At 41.7% G+C, this 17701-nt stretch overlaps 1 protein-coding gene across 3 annotated transcripts in view; it reads left to right on the forward strand.

Moving 5' to 3' along the window:
- The window catches only part of LOC127570253 (sodium- and chloride-dependent transporter XTRP3-like), a 63434-nt gene that overhangs the window by 34018 nt on the left and 11715 nt on the right, over positions 1–17701 (forward strand). For all 3 annotated transcript variants that reach the window (XM_052015595.1, XM_052015596.1, XM_052015597.1), the window contains 3 exons: positions 4674–4836; positions 9156–9363; positions 10342–10501. In XM_052015595.1, coding sequence (XP_051871555.1) covers positions 4674–4836; positions 9156–9363; positions 10342–10501 — 531 coding nt within the window. The remainder of the gene's footprint in view (positions 1–4673; positions 4837–9155; positions 9364–10341; positions 10502–17701) is intronic.

The raw sequence follows: 17701 nt of genomic DNA on the forward strand, positions 1-17701 counted from the left end.
CAAATCATGAAAGCTTTGACCAACTTTGAGTTATGACTATTTTACACCACTCCCGCTTAGTTACAACTGAAAACATTTCACCCTCTTGCTTCCTTTAGGATGTCCTATAACCAGGATTTTACTTATCCAGCCTATTATTTCCTTACATGGTCTAGCGTCTATTTTTGTTTGATAGCACTCCAATGTGCCTTGGCACATTTTGCTACCTTGAAACTGCTGCATAACACTCCACATTTGAGTTGTTTCAGGACAGATGGATAGATCTGGACTAACGAAAGGCAGATCCAAATTGGTCTTCCCAGGTTACGACTGCCTAACTTATGGACGCGCTATATAGATATGAACAAGCATTTTGGGAGACTGGCAGGATGGATCTACCTGCTGCTACAGGGCTCCAGGGATCTGCTGCTGGGAGATAATGGGGCATTTCTGGATGCCTTCTCTCCCCACCTATAGAACCATAGAACACTACAGCACAGAAAACAGGCCATTCGGCCCTTCTAGTCTGTGCTGAAACTTTATTCCGCTAGTCCCATTGACCTCCAGACCTCTCCCATCCATGTATCTATCCAATTTATTCTTAAAACTTAAGAGTGAGCCCGCATTTACCACGTCAGATGGCAGCTTGTTCCACACTCCCACCACTCTGAGTGAAAAAGTTCCCCCTAATGTTCCCCCTAAACCTTTCCCCTCTCACCCTAAAGCCATGTCCTCTCGTACTTATCTCTCCTAATCTAGGTGGAAAGAGCCTACTCGCATTAACTCTGTCTATACGTCTCGTAATTTTGTAAACTTCTATCAAATCTCCCCTCATTCTTCTATGCGCCAAGGAATAAAGTCCTAACCTGTTCAATCTTTCCCTGTAACTCAACTCCTGAAGACACGGCAACATTCTAGTAAATCTTCTCTGCACTCTTTCAGTCCTACTGATATCCTTCCTATAGTTAGGTGACTAGAACTGCACACAATACTCCAAATTTAGCCTCACCAATGTCTTCTACAACCTCACCATAACATCCCAACTCCTATACTCAATACTTTGATTTATGAATGCCAGGATGCCAAAAGCCTTTTTTACAACCCTGTCTACCTGTGACACCACTTTCAGGGAATTAGGTATCAGAACTCCCAGATCCCTTTGTTCCTCCGCACTCCTCAGTGCCCTACCATTTACTGTGTATGTCCTACCTTGACTTGTCCTTCCAAAATGCAACACCTCACACTTGTCTGCATTAAGTTCCATCTGCCATTTTCTGGCCCATTTTCCCAGTTGGTCCAGATCCCTCGGCAAGGTTTGAAAGCCTTCCTCGCTGTCCACTACGCCTCCAATCTTAGTGTCATTAGCAAACTTGCTGACCAAATTTACCACATTATCATCTAGATCATTGATATAGACAACAAACAACAATGGACCCAGCACAGATCCCTGAAGCACACCACTAGTCACAGACCTCCAGTCTGAGAAACAATCATCGACTACCACTCTCTGTCTTCTCCTACACAGCCAATTTCGAATCCAGTTTACAACCTTTCCATGGATACCTACTGTCTGAACCTTCTGAACTAATCGCCCATGTGGGACCTTGTCAAAGGCCTTACTAAAGTCCATGTAGACAACATCCACAGCCTTTCCTTCATCTACTTTCTTGGTAACCTCCTCGAAAAACTCTACAAGATTCGTTAAAAACAATCTACCACGCACAAGGCCATGCTGACTATCCTTAATCAGCCCTTGGTTGTCCAAATATCTGATCTCTCAGAACACCTTCCAATAATTTACCTACTACTGATGTCAGGCTCAACGGCCTGTAATTATCTGCTTTACTTTAGAGCCTTTTTTAAACAATGGAACAACATGAGGTACCCTCCAGTCCTCCGGCACCTCACCCGTGGCTAAGGACATTTAAACATATCTGCCAGAGCCTCCGGAATTTCTACACTAGTCTCTCTCAAGGTCTGAGGAAATACCTTGTCAGGCCCAGGGGATTTATCTACCTTTATTCACTGTAAGCACCTCCTGCTCTTTAATCTCTATATGTTCCATGACGCTACTGCTTTCTCCCTCATCCTTCCATATCCACCATGCCAGTTTCTTGAGTAAAAACTGATGCAAAAAAACTGTTTAAGATCTCCCCCATCTCCTGAGGCTCCACACATAGACGACAACTCTGATCTTCGAGGGCAGAGGTTTTCAACCTGTGGTCCGCGACCGGGGGGTCCGTGAGCAAGCCAAGAAAAAAAAATGGAAAAGCGACCTGTTACAAAGGCGGAGCTTACTTGCTTGCTCCAGTTTTCCACTATTCAGAAAATCAGCCATATTTATTCTATCTGTTATAGGCGACAATCTTAGACAGTGTTCCCTTCTGGTAAGCTGCGGCTTGTCTATACCCCTTTCCTGACAGTCACCCAGCTACCTGCCTTGTAACTTTTAGGGGTGACTCTCTCCCTGAAACTCCTGTCTATTTCTGCCTCCGCCTCACGAATTATCCGAAGTTCATCCAGCTGCAGTTTCCTAACTCGGTTTGTCAGAAGCTGCGGCTGGATGCACCTTTTACAGGTGTAGTCATCAGGGACAAGTGTGCTGTCCCTGACTTCCCACATACTGCATACGGAGCACACGACTGCCCTAACTGCTGCCTTCATTACCCACTCCTATGTTAATTAAATTAACTAAAGGAACTTACCCAGCCTTACATCACTGGGAGCAAGCTCGTCCTCAGCCTCTGCTCGCCGAAGCCTCTCGAGCCAAAGCCTCAAAGTTCCACTCCTACCATGAGCCACTCACACACTGGCCGCTCCTCTTCAGTTACCCCTCCCTCTATTTGTCCCTATTAATCTGACCTTAATATCAGCTTTTCTACTTGAGGGAGAAAGGAAAAGTGATGACGCTGTTAGTGTTAAATAAAGAGGCCTCAGGGAATCAAACACTGGCACAGACCAGCTGGGCTGACTCCCCAATGTGTACACCAATGTAATTGGCCAACCTTTATTCATCAATAATTTTAGAAGGTAAAAAGAAAGACTTGCTTTTGTATAGCACCTTTCAGTTCAATTTTTAATATATTCCAAATCATTTATGAAGTGAGAAACTCAAGTAATTTAGGAAATATGCCAGTAAATATGCACACCACAAGATAAATTCACCAGACTGAGTTCAGAATTGAAGGGTTTATCCTATGGGCTGATATTGAGTAAAACTGATTCAAATTTCCAATGAATATAGATGTGTTGTGAATACTATGGAGCATTCAAGATTCTGAGCAGGATTGACATGTTGGATGGTGAAAGGTTGTTTCCTCTGACTGGAGAGTCACAGGTGGGATGGGGGCACAGTCTCAAAATAACGGTTTGGCCACTTATGACCGGGATAGGTAGAAATTTCTTCATAATATTGTGAATGTTTTGAGCTTACTGCCTTGGCAGCCACGGATATCTATAATTGAGTGTATTAAAGGCTGAGATCCATCAATTTTTGATCACTAAGGGAATTAACAAGGATAGTAATTGGGTAAGAACCTGGATTTGAAGTATCAGATTAGCCTTGATCTTATTGAATGTTGAAAACAACTCAGCAGGCCAATGACTTCTTTCTGCTTCTATTTCTTACATTTTCCCACATGGGCATATCATAATGATCAAATAATGGCTTGAAAGTATCATAGTTAATGTACTGGACCAGCAACTGGAGCTTTGGAAATTGATCCAGAGACCTCTGTTCAAATCCCACCATGGCAATTGGGAATTTAATTTCAAGTAACTAAATAAAAATCTGGAATTTTAAAAAAAAGTAGTTTTAGTCATGGTGAACATGAAACAACTAGATTGGTGTCTAGTTACTTCATGGCACTTGGGGAAACAAATCTGCTTTTCCTGTCTGGGCTGGCCCATATGTAACTATGAACTCACCAATTTGGTTGACTCTTAACTTCCTCTTCAGTTTAGAAACATTTCAAGATGCTCAGTGATGTCTGTATCTGTGAAGGAATAAAATTCACATGGCAGGCAATAGGGTCAAAATCAAAGCCTTGAAGCGTGCATGTAAAGGTGGTTCCTGGAGATCAGCGGGTGGGTGGTGCAAGATTGGGACTTGGACTAGGAGTCTGGAGCTGAGACTCATCAGAAGGCAAGGTTAGATGGATGTTGCCACAGTATCAGGATGTAGTTTGGGAGGTGGGGCTGGGGAAAGGTCCTGAGGAAAACAAAAATTCAAAGGTGGAAACAGCATCACTATGAAAACAGGTTTATCCAGAGGGCTGAATATTAGATGCTCCTTGGAATGATTCGACCCTTCTTGTGTCCACCTGTTTTTAGCAACTCATTTAAAAGCTGGCATCTCCAACAATGTAGGACTCTCTCAACCCATGTTATCTGGAGGGAAACTCGAGTTCAGCCAAAGGCAAGATTACTACCCATTGAGCTGCAAAGTCTGCAAAGAGTATAAGGACAAGATAATAGATTAATTGTAAAGTTGTGCGTAGTCAAGATAAAATCACTAACAGCATGATTATCAGACTAATCTATTCAAGGACAGTTATAAAAGACATTAGCTCTGGTTTGACTTTCACAGTGCATTGCTGTTGAGTAATCATGGCTGGTTATTGTTTTACTCCTGTAATTTTGAAAAATCACTTGATGCTTAACTTTGGAACCTTAAGCAATTGTTCTAATTGCAGGATGATTCTCCTACTAACAAACACCTTCGACCTGGAGGAGACAGCAATAACATCAGACACACTCGACAAGTGGACAGCACACCTGAATTCAACAGCACCAGACAAGTTTGCCACCATTTCCTCACAAATTGAAACCTGCGACCTGCAGTCTCATTTAGATACGGTAATAGCATTGTAAGAACTAAAAAATAGGACCAGGAATAGGCTACTCGGCCTTTTGTGCCTACTCCACCATGGAATAACATCATAGCTGCTTTGTTAGCTCAGTGTCACATTGTTGCTTTAACCCTATATTCTTTGATATCCAAAACACCTATAAAAGGCATTAGCTCTGGTTTGACTTTAACAGTGGATTGCTGTTGAGTAATCATAGCTTACAGTAGCCAGTTATCCTACCAACACATCTTTGGCATGTGGAAGAAACTGGAGCAATTAGAGGAAACCCACACAGTCACAGAGAGAATGTGCAAACTCCGCACAAACGCATAAGATCAGGATCAAACCCAGACTTCGGGAGCTGTGAGACAGCAGTGCTATTCCACTATTCTATCCTCCTTGGAGTTGTAATGAACTTGTTGGAATCTATTGTGAAAGTAGCAAGAGATGTAGTTTGAGATGAGAATGAGGTGAGGCAGTAAACCAAAATGGACAATTTTAAATATATCAGTACAAGGAGACCTTGGGCTACTGGTACAGGGAATTTTAATAATGGAAAGACAAGTTGATGCAGCTATTTAGAAGGTTATTTATACACAGACATAGGATTCAAAAAAACAAGTGTTATGCTTGCTTCAATTGGTACACAGAAAACTTATCAAGGCTTTGGAGATGGTGCAGAGAAAATTTGCTCGAATGGTATCACAAATGCAGGACTTCAGTTACATAGAGAGATTGGAGAAGCTGGTGTTGTTCTCCACAGAGCAGAGAAGGGCAAGAGATGTTCAAAATCAAGAGAAATTTGATAGAAGCTGCTTCCAGTGGCAGAAGATTAGTGAATGGTGGATACAGATTTAATCGCCAATAAAAAAAAGGTGAGGCGAGGTGAGAATACTTATTAAATTATAGTCTGGAATACACCATATGAATTCTTAAAGGCAATTAGACAAAAACACATGGAATAAGGAATGACACCAATTTGATTGCTCTTTCAAAGATGAAACATACACAAATGACAGTTTCCTGGATTATGCCTTTCTGGAATAATTGTAAACACTATTGGGCGAGACTCCATATTTTCAGAGTCATAGAGTTATACAGCACAGAAACAGGCCCTTCAGCCCAACTCGTCCATGCTAACCAAGTTGTCTACTTGAGCTAGTCCCATTTCCCCGCATTTGGCCCATATCCTTCTAAACCTTTTTTATCCTACAGCAGTGAAGTTATCCAAACAGGCAAGTTTGATACCATTCAAGGTAGCACCAGTTGGATTAGGAAGGAATTTATTGTAATTCTCCTATATTAGGGAGACAGTAGGAAGAACTCTGACATGCTTCCCTATTTGACCACTATCTCTACACACACCTATCTGTTTCATGAGATAATTATTCATTTCATTGGTAAACCCTTGAGGACTTGATGCTAACAGGAAATACTAAGAAATTGCACCATCAAGAAATTTTGTTTTTTAAGCAGTTAGGCAATAGTGGCATTTGAAGGCTGGTCACCTGCAATGTTCCACAAGCTCAGTGATTATAATGGAGGTTTTTCTTTTATCAACCCATTGATATAATATGAGAACAAGAATTAGGAGCTGGAGTAGGCCATTTAATCCACTGAGCATGGTTCTATAATTTGTCAATATCATGGCTTGTCATCTACCCCAACACCATCCCCATATCCCTCTTTCATTTATATCCAGAAATCTATTGCTGTTTTGAACGAACTCAGCAACCGAACCTCCAAATAGCTCTACGGCAGAGGATTTGAAAATCTTCTGAAAATCCAAATACACCACATCCATTGATTCTTCCTTATCTATTCTACTAATCACAAACTCAGAACTCCAGTAGATGAGTCAAATATGACCTTCCTTTCATAAATCCAGTGCTGACTCTGCTCAAATCTATCATTCTTTTCAAGATGTTCAGTAATTCATCCTTCATTATAGATTCCAGCATGTTCCCTATTACCGACGACAGGCTAGCGAGTCCCTGTTTTCTTTCTCCCCTCCCCCCTTAAATAGTAGGATCACATTTGCCATGCTGCTCTCTGTAAGAATCATTCCAGACTCAATAGAATTTTGGGAGATGAAACCCAGTGCATTCACTGTCTCTATAGTCACCTCTTTAAAAATTTGGGATGTCGATCTTTGGGTCCATGGGATTTATCGGCTTTTAGTCTCGCCAACATTTCTCATACTTTTTGTTGATAATACCCATTTCTTTCAGTTTCTCATTTGTGCTAGATTCTTGTTTCTCTGGTATCTCCGACATGCTTTTTGTGTCTCCTTCCCTGAAGATACACCCAAATTCTTCAATTCCTGTGCCATTTTCTTATTTCCCATTATGAAGTTCCCATCTGACGTTAAGGGACCTACACGTGCCCTCGCTGGTCTTTTCCTTTTTATGCACCCATACATGCTCTTGCAGTACATTTTTATGTTACTAGCTAGTTTACTCTCATATTCTCTCTTGTCTTTCTTTCTCAATTTCTTGATCTTCCTCTGCTGAGTTCTAAAATGCTCCCAATCCTTAGGACAACAGCTAATTCCGGCAACTTTATAGCCCTCTTCCATGGATTTAATACAACTTCTAATTTCTCCTGTCAGCCATGGATGGACTACTTTAACTTTTGGGTTTTGGTCCTCAATAAAATGTATTTTTTTCTGCAAATTATGCATTATTTATTTAAATGTTACCCATTGTCTGACCACCAAAATAACTTTAAATCTATTTTCCCAATCATCCACAGCCAACTCTGTCCCCATACCTTCATAGTTCCCTTTGTTTGGATTTATGACCATAGTTTCAGACTGAACTCCATCACTTTCAAATGCAATGTAAATTTCTAACATAGTATGGGCAGTCTTCACTAAAGGCCCCTTTACAATAAAATTATCAATTAATCTTTTCTCATTGCACAAAACAAGATCTAAAATAGCCTTCTCCTTAGTTTATTCTTCAATATATTAATCTAGAAACCTATGTCATATACCTTCCATGAATTTGTCCTTCACCTTATTACTGCCAATTTGACTTGTCCAACCTATATGTAGATTGAAGTCTACTGCATTACCACTGTTACACACTATTCTAATTTCCTGAGTAGTGCCTAACATTCCAGCTACTATTCAGTGTCCAATAAATAATTTCTCCTTATGTTTCCTGCCCTTTGCTGTTTCTTAGCATGACCCAATTCTACTTCATGATTTGCTGACCCAATTCATTTTTCACCACTGTGCTGATTTCATCCCTTGGTAATAGTGCTACCCCACCTCATTTTCCTTTCTGCCTTTCCTTCCCAAATGTTAAATATCCTTGAGTATTCAGTACCTTTCTTTGAACAACCCGCAGCCACATTTCTGCAATGGCAATTTGTGCCATTAATTCAGTTATTTTGTTACAGGTACTTCAAGCATTTAGATAGTGCATCTTTAATTTTGCCATTTTAACAATTTTCCACACTTTGACCTCCATTTACTATTTGCCTTTGTTTCTACAATTTATTTCACTTACTACTTTTGCACCTTCCATTGTTTTGTTTCCGTCCTTCCTGAATTCTCTTTGAGGTACTCATCCTCCACCCAAGCTAGTTTGAACCTCCTCCCCAGTAGCACTAGCAACCCACCTCTGCGGGAATATTGGTTCTGGTCCTGATGAGGTGTAACCCATCCAATCTGTGCATTTTTCACTTGTCCCAGAAACAGTCCCAGACCCTCAGATATCTCAAGCCCTCCCACATGCACCATTCCTCCAGCCATGCATTCATTTGTACTATCCTCCTATTCCTGTACTTGTGGCACTGGGAGTAATCCTGATATTACTATCAGTGAAGTTCTTTTTGATTTCTTACCTAGTTCCTTAAGGGACCTCATTCCTTTTTCTACCTTTGTCTTTGGTACTGATGTAGACTGCAACTTCTAGTCCTGCTGTAGGGTTTTGACCCTAAATGTCAGCTGTTCATTTCCCCCCACAAATGATGCTTGACCCACTGAGTTCCTCCAGCAGATTGTTTGTTGCTCTAGGTTCTGGCATCTGCAGTCTCTTTTGTCTGCAACTTCTGGTTCTTCACCAGCCCTTTCCAAGATGTTCTGCAACTCTCCAATTTGTCACATCCATCAGTGTGCTCAGCCAGGTCCCATGTCCATTTCCCTCATTAGATGAACAGAAAACTTGTAGGCCAAAAACAAAATTAGAAAGGTAGCAATTTCTGGCACAGGCACAATGGGCAGAATAGCCTCTTCCCATAATCTATCCTTCTATGATTCCTTGATTCTTTCCAGTGCTCTGTATTCTAATGGAATTTTACCATTTCTTTTACTAGGCTGCTGAAGGTACTGGGCTTATATTCATAGTCTACACTGAAGCCATTGTGCACATGCCAGGACCATCGCAGATCTGGTCGATATTGTACTTTTCGATGGTCTTGGTGTTGGGAATTGGCAGCATGCTGGGAAACATGGCGGGGGTCATCACTCCACTCAGTGACATGAAGATCATTTCAAAGTATCTTCCAAGGGAGCTCATGATAGGTAAGCCTTGATCTGTTCACACTCTGGTTTTTATAGGGCATCAGGATCTTTCATTTTCCCCCAAAACAGCAAAGGGACTTTGTTTTATATCTAATGCAAAAGACAACATCTCCAACAGTGCTGCAATGGAATGTTGGTCTATTTTTTTGTGCTCAAGTCTCTTGACTGGAATTTAATGAATAATAGACATTGCTTTGCAAAATGTTCAAGGTTTACATAAGCCAGAGTGTTATAGAGTAGGAGCGCTCCAAGTTTTAAATGTAAATTAACCTGTTGTTCAAATCTACAAAACTTGAATTGCAGCAAATTTTCCTGATGATGGCAAAACACATGTTAAATAATCTTCTGCAAGATCTTGCCAACCTTCCTATGCCTGCTACAATCCTTGCATGAACCTATTCATTGTGGTGGTTTCACTCAGAAGTTCAAATAAAACCAATAAAAATACTGTCAGGACATTCTAAAGGACTTTACAGCCAATTAGACATTTTGGAAATGTTGCCATGTGGAATGGAGGAAATGTTGCAACTAATCTGTGTGCAGTAAGCTCCTACTAACAGCAATGTGACAATGATTATCTCATTTGTTGTGATTCCCAGTAACAAACTAAAACCTACTTGGTTGACCAAGCTTTCAGTTGTCTACCCTAATATCTCCTCATATGGCTCAGCATAAGTTATTTATCTTATAATACATTGGTGGAGTATCATGGCACTTTTCCCCTCAATAAAATGCTATAGAAACAAAAGAAGTTCTAAACTATGGAAAGGAGAGCAAGTTTTTAACTGAATTGCTTTTATAATTCAGATTATTAACTGTAAAAGAGGGTGTTCGATACAGTTTCACAATTACTGAAACTGGAGATTTACATAGATTACTGTATAACAAGAGCCATGATAAATCAGGCTGGGGTAGATGTGTTTTATGTTATGGTTTTTAATGATCATGCATTGAGTCCTGTCTTTCTTTCCTTTTAAGGTATTACATGCCTTATGGCTTGTGGTACAGGAATGATTTTCTCCACTGAAGCAGGCAACTATTGGTTTGTTATATTCAACGACTATGCAGCAACCCTGGCACTTCTACTGATAGTTCTGATTGAAATCATTGGAGTCTGTTACATCCACGGAATAAGAAGGTGAGCACATTAAGCTTTTTTCCTGATCAATGACACTGCATCTTCAGAATGGAATTCGTGTAGAGATTGGACAACTATTTCTGTTTAAGGCTACACCGATGGCACTTTCATTCACATTTAGAGATCAGTAAAGGAAAATTAACTAAAAAACATACCTGCATATCTAAAATGCTTTTCAGAATGTTCCAATTCATGTTACACCACATTAAATACTTTTGAAATGCAGTATCAGTTGCAATGCAGGGAACATAGCGGCCAATTTGCACACAGCAAGCTCCACAAATAATAATGTGAATATTCGATTACAGTGATAAGTTTTGGCCAGATAACTGAGAACTCCTTTACTCTTCTTTGCTATTGTGCCTTTAGATCTTTAAAATCTTATTGCAAATGCAGCAAATACAGTGCAGTATTCCCTCAGTGCTGTAGTAGAGCATTGTCCTTGTTTTATGGTCAAGTCTCTGGAGTGGAACTTGAACCCATATCCTTCGGACTCAAAGCCATGGTCACCAATTGGACTAAATTAATCTGTTATCAAAGAATGCCATTATTGTATCTGTAAAACTAAGGGAAACAAAGTAGACACACAGGAATGAAGGGTATATCTTGTAAATTTCTTAGTCCCAGTACTCAGAGCATCGCACACTGCCGGGCATGAGCAAGCATAGTACGATACAGAAAAAAGACTTTAAAGGTATTGATACTTATTAACAACTTATTGAGTACCATGTTTTGATGCTATCCACCCTCTACTCCTGCCAGTTTTCTGCCTCCCCACTCGCTCCAACACATAGGCCTCCAAAAGGGACTTCTACACTTCTGAAAACTTGAAACATGACTGGTGAAATTGTAAGTTATATCATATCCTCCAGGACATTACCTATTCCTCAACAAACGTCACTAACAACAGACTGTCTGGTCCTTATTGCTGTTTGTGGGAGTTTTCTCTGTACAAAATTGGCTGCTGTATTTCCCATCTTACAACAAAGACCACACTTCAAAAAGCAGATTCAAAGAATGGTTACAACATGGAAGTAGGCCATTCAGCCCATTCAAACTGTTCCATCGCTATAGTAAAGCAACCCAGCTCGTCCCACTCCTCTGCCGTCTTCCCAAAGTCCTTTCAGATACTAATCCAACTCCCTGTTGAATCCCACAGCTGATTCTGCCCCCACTGCTCCCTGTGGCAGGGTATTCCAGAGCCTAACCACATGCTGCATATAAAAAAAATCTTTTGCCAGCTACCTATACCCTCTGTCCCGTTTCTTGACAGTTCTGCCAACAGGAATGTACTCTCTCTAACTGCCAACACACTTCATGACTTTGAACACCTCTATCAGATCACAACCTCCTCAGTTCCAAAGAGAATAATGTCAGCTCCTCCACTCTATACACATAACTAACATCCCTCATCCTTGAAATCATTCTAAACAGGTAGATTCTATCATCGATTGCTCTAGAACTACCCTGTCTCCTACTTTACAATGTTCTACTTAACCAATAGTGCCAATCAACAACTCCACCCCCCCCCCCCAACAACTTTCCCCCTATTCTTCACTTTTCCATTCTTTCCTAAACATCTTGTACACAGGAGTATGTAGAACTCATCCCTTCCCTTTTTTTTAAAGCTAGGTTGCTGTTATTTCCATATCATCATAATCCCATGTGCTTAATTAGATCTGCAGCTCACCAACCCTGTTGAACAAGTCTCTTGCATTTACATACCTGTCCTCTGTCTTGTGTTCTCTCTCTCTCTCACACACACATTCTGGTTCTGTCTAAAAGTGCTCTCTTTTTTGTTCTTGTGCTGTTTATCTCTCCCAATATTTTTACTTTATTTCTCCTTTTCAACATTACCTTTATTTGCCCAAACCCCTGTCAAATTTGATTGAATATTCCCTCCACAATACCAGTGAACATTCTCGTGAAGGCATTTTCACAGCTCTGTTGAGGTGCAGGTTGTCCAGCCTATACAGGTCCACCTGCTCAAGAACTGGTCCCAATGCCCAGGATCCTAAAGTTATCCCTCCTGGACCATCTCTCCAGTCATGTATTTATCTATGCTATTTTCCTTTCTATCTATACTCACTGGTGAATGGTACAAGGACCAGGCTGAAGATTATTATCTTTGAAGTCCTGCTTCTAATTTCTTTCCTAACTCCTTACAATCTTCCTGCAGGACCTCATCCCAAAAACATTATAGGTGCTGATATGGACCGTGACATCTGGCTATTCACCCTACCCACTTCAGAATTTCTGCAACTGCTCATTGATGTCTTTAACCCTGTGAATAGGGAGGCAAAATGTCATGGTGGAATCACTTCATCAACTGCAGAAACTCCTGTCTCTTCCCTTACAAACCTTCACATGTAGGTTACACTCAATCTCAATTTAACCCCCTCACCACCCCACCCCAGCCCACCAACTGTATAAAAGTGTCCCATATATTTCCCTGGCCTGTCTTTGATGTTTTGTTTAATCAGTTTCCGAATGGAAAAGTACTGCCTCTCCATTACAATACTCTGTTAAGACATTCCTCTGGCAGTTTGTCAAATTATGATCTCTCACTGATAATTTATAAGGCAGAATTTAATCTTACTACTGCCTGAGTTTGCATTTCCAGCAAGGAATAGAATGGAAAATGATAACAAAATTCACACAAACATACTCAGGATCTTTTGCAAACTTGATTTCAACACTATTCTAGGCTTTCATGACATTGTGTTCGAATATTTTAAAGAGCTTTATTCCTTCTTGTCCCAGAGTACTTGCTGTCAATGCAGTGGTTTTTTTTAATCATTTCATCTTTATGTGGATATCAAGACTGGGTAGGTCAAATGATGACCATAAAGAAGTAAATAATTGACTGATTGAAAGCTGTCCCTTTTCAGGAAAGCTCATTTCCACCACACCCTTCCTGGCTTAGCCATTGGCTATAAATCTAATTGTCTTTTTATTTATTTCAAACATATATTACAGAAGTACTTTATTATTCTGGTAGGGTGAATGTTATTTAAAAATCAATCTACATTGTCCCCATAATACAGAGGATTTAATTACAAATGCTACAGTTTACTCACCCTTCAATATCCTCCCCAGTCCACACTGTGCACCCCTTCTGCTCCACACCCTCTTCTCCCCTACAACAAGCCCCCAACCCTCTCCCTTCACCTGTTTCTCTCACCCCCAAACCTCGTTGCTGTCACAAGAACACAAGAAACAAGGAGCAGGAGTAGGCCACCTACCGCACCATTTAATACAACCATGACATATCCACCCAGGCCTCCTTTGTGCCAGATCTGCAAATCCCCAATCACCCAATCTTTCAACAATGTATCTACCTCCACTTTAAATACTTCTAATAATCAAACCTCCACAACTCTCTAGACCAGAGAATTCCAGAGACGCACCACCGTCTGCACCCCGTCCCTCTTTCTTAAACCTATATCCCCTCATGTGGGATCCTTCCACGAGTGAATACATTGCAATGTCTACCATGTCAAGCCCCCTTAGAATCTTATATATTACAACAAGATCACAAATAAACTCCAACCTCTTTAGCCTCTCTTGATAGGACAATCCTCTCATCCTAGGAACTAGCCTGGTGAATCTCTTTTGGACTGTCTAATGTTACCATATCCTTTCTTAGGTAAGAGGACCAAACCTTGGCACAATACTCCAGGTGTGGCCTCACAAACATCCTTTCCAATTTCAACAAAACTTCCCTATTTCTAAATTCTAATCTCTACACAATAAAGGCCATTTGCCTTCTTGATTACTTGCTGAATCTGCCTGCTAACATTTTGTGCTTCATGTAGGGACGTGTGTAGGGTTTGGGTGGGAGGGGGAGGAGGTGGGAGGGTGAGAGGGTTATGGGTGGGAGGGTGAGGGGTGGGCAATGAGAGGTGGGTCCTGAGTAGTGGGGAGAGGATGGTGAGGAGTGGCCAATGAGGAGATGGTAGTGGCCAGTGAGGAGATTGTATTGAGAGTGGACAGTTAGTGGTAGGTAGGCCTGTGGTCCTCCCTCACTGAGTGCCCATCAATCACAGCTTTCCATTGGGATACTGGGGTGGTTCTGTTTCCATTGGAATGGCCCAGGTTGGCATCTGATGGACCCACTTCAGTAACAAGTGACAGAGGAGGGTCTGTCTCCTCCTCTTGCTGAGTCCATTGTTCAAGTTCTAACTTGTATTTACCTGCCTCTCAGAGGATTTCACGGTGGCTCCTATTAAGACAGGTGATCGAAACCTCAGAAGGAGGAGGTTTGACAAGTGACTGAGGAATGGGAGGTGGGAAGGTTTAGAGAATGATCCCAGATGGATGCAGGGATACCAACAGTGGAGCAACAAAAATTAGGGGATAATCATGAGGTTGGAATTGGAGGTGTGCAGAGATTTTGAAGGGTTGTGGGGAGGGGTGTTTGGGGGAAGACTATGGATTTGAATTCCAAGTCAGAAGCAGGAAGGGAGCAATTACTCTATTGGGAGTATTCTACAGACCCTTTAATAGCAGCAGAGACACTGAGGAGCAGATTGGGAGGCAGATTTTGGAGAGGTGAAAAAATAACAGGGTTGTTGTCGTGGGTGATTTCAACTTCCCTAATATTGATTGGCAATTCTTTGGTGTAAAGGGGATCGATGGGACGGAGTTTGTTCAGTGTGTACAGGAAGGATTCCTGACCCATTATGTGGACAGGCCAACTAGAAGAGAGGCCATACTGGACCTGGTACTAGGCAATGAGCCTGATTAGGTTTCAGATCTCTCGGAGGGAGAGCATCTTGGAGACAGTGACCATAACTCCTTGACCTTTACCATAGCCTTGGAGAGGGATAGGAGCAGACGATATGGGAAAGTATTTAACTAGGGTAGGGGGAATTATGATGCTATTAGGCAGGAACTTGGGAGCGTACATTGGGAACAGATGTTCTTGGGGAAGTGCACAGTGGAAATGTGGAGGTTGTTTAAGGAATACTTGCATGGGGCTCTGGATAGGTTTGTGCCATTGAGGCAGGGTAAGGATGGTAGAGTGAAGGAACTGTGGTTGACACGAGATGTAGAATATCTTGTCAAGAGAAAGAAAGAAGCTCACCTGAGGTTTAGAAAGCATGGATCAGACAGGGCTCTGGAGAGTTAGAAGGTAACCAGGAGGGAGCTTAAGAATGGATTTAAGAGAGATAGAAGGGGGCATGAGAAGTCCTTGGCGAGTAGGATCAAGGAAAACCCCATGTATGTGAAGAATAAGAGGATGACGAGAGTGAGGGTAGGACCGATCAGGGATAAAAGAGGAAACGTGCCTGGAGTCGGAAGAGGTAGGGGAGGTCCTGAATGAATACTTTGCTTCGGTATTCACCAGAGAGAAAGACCTTGATGTTTGTGAGGATAGCGTACAACAGGCTGATGTGCTATGGCAGGTCGATGTGAAGGAGGAGGATGTACTGGAACTATTGAAAAACGTTAGGATAGATAAGTCACTGGGGCTGGATGGGATATATCCAAGGTTATTACAGAAAGCGAGGGAAGGGATTGCTGAGCCTTTGGCGATGATCTTTGTGTCCTCACTGGCCACAGGAGTAGTACCAGATGATTGAAGGGTGGCAAATGTTATTCCTTTGTTTAAGAAAGGGAGTAGGGATAGTCCTGGGAATTATAGACCAGTGAGCCTTAGTTCAGTGGTGGACAAATTACTGGAGAAGATTCTTAGAAACAGGATTTATGGGCATTTGGAGAAACATAGGCTGATTAGGGACAGTCAGCATGGCTTTGTGAGGGGCAGGTTGTGCCTCATGAGCCTGATTGAATTCTTTGAGGATGTGACAAAGCGCATTGATGAAGGTAGAGCAGTGGATGTGGTGTACATGGATTTTAGTAAGGCGTTTGATAAGGTTCCTTATGGAAGGCTTATTCAGAAAGTCAGGAGGCGTGGGATCCAGGGAAACAGCTATGTGGGTTCATTGGCCTTCATTAGTCGAGGTATTGGGTTCAAGAGCCGCGAGGTGATGTTGCAGCTCTATAGAACTCTGGTCAGACCACACTTGGAGTGTTGTGTTCAGTTCTGATTGCCTCATTATAGGAAGGATGTGGAAGCTTTAGAGAGGGTGCAGAGGAGATTTACCACAATGTTGCCTGGATTGAAGAGCATGTCTTATGAGGATAGGTTGAGCGAGCTAGGGCTTTTCTCTTTGGAACGAAGGGGGATGAGAGGTGACTTGATAGAGGTGTACAAGACGATAAGAAGCATAGATCGAGTGGACAGTCAGAGACTTTTTCCCCAGTGCGACAATGGCAAACATGTAGGGACATAATTTTAAGGTGATTGGAGGAATGTATAAGGGGGATGTCAGGGGTAAGTTTTTTTCTCCCAACAGAGAGTGGTGGGTGCGTGGAACGCACTGCTTGCGGAGATCGTGGGGGCAGATACATTGGGAACATTTAAGAGACTTTTATATGGACACATGAATGATAAAAAAATAGGGGGCTGTGTGGGAGGGAAGGGTTAGATAGATCTTAGAGCAGGATAAAATGTCGGCACAAAGGGCCTGTACTGTGCTGTAGTGTTCTATGTTCTATGTACAAGAACACCTTGATCCCTCTGTACTTCTTCACTTGTTAGCTATCACTTTCCATTTAAATATTAAAGCCTTTGACAAGGCCCCACATGGAAGACTGTTTCAAAAGGTTGGAGCCCAGGGGATCCAAAATTAACTTGGTAATAGGAGACAGAGAGTGATGGTGGAGGGTTGCCTTTGTGATTGGAAGCCTGTTATCAGAGGGTGCTGGGACCCTTGCTCTTTGTAGTATACATTAACAACTTAGATCTGAATAAACTAAGTATGAGTAGTAGGCATGCAAATTACATGAAAATTGGTGGTGTTGTAGATAATGAGGGGAGGGTAGTCTTGGGCTGCAGAATGATATCGATCAGCTGATAAATCGGACAGAGCAATGGAGAGGGGAATTTAATCCTGATAAATATGAGGTGATGCATTTTAGGGGGTCCAATAACTGTCCAACATATACTACGAATGGTAGAGCCCTAGGGAGTATTGAGGAACAAAGTGTGTACAAGTCAAAAGCTCTCTGATGGTGGCTGCGTAGGTAGATGGGGTAATGAAGAAGGCATATGGAATTCTTGCATTTATTAATCGAAGTATTGAGTATAGGAGTCCAGAAGTTATGATACATCTCTTTTGAAGTCTGGTT

This window comes from Pristis pectinata, chromosome 5 (genome assembly GCF_009764475.1).
Source record: "Pristis pectinata isolate sPriPec2 chromosome 5, sPriPec2.1.pri, whole genome shotgun sequence".
In the NCBI taxonomy this organism is placed as follows: domain Eukaryota; kingdom Metazoa; phylum Chordata; class Chondrichthyes; order Rhinopristiformes; family Pristidae; genus Pristis; species Pristis pectinata.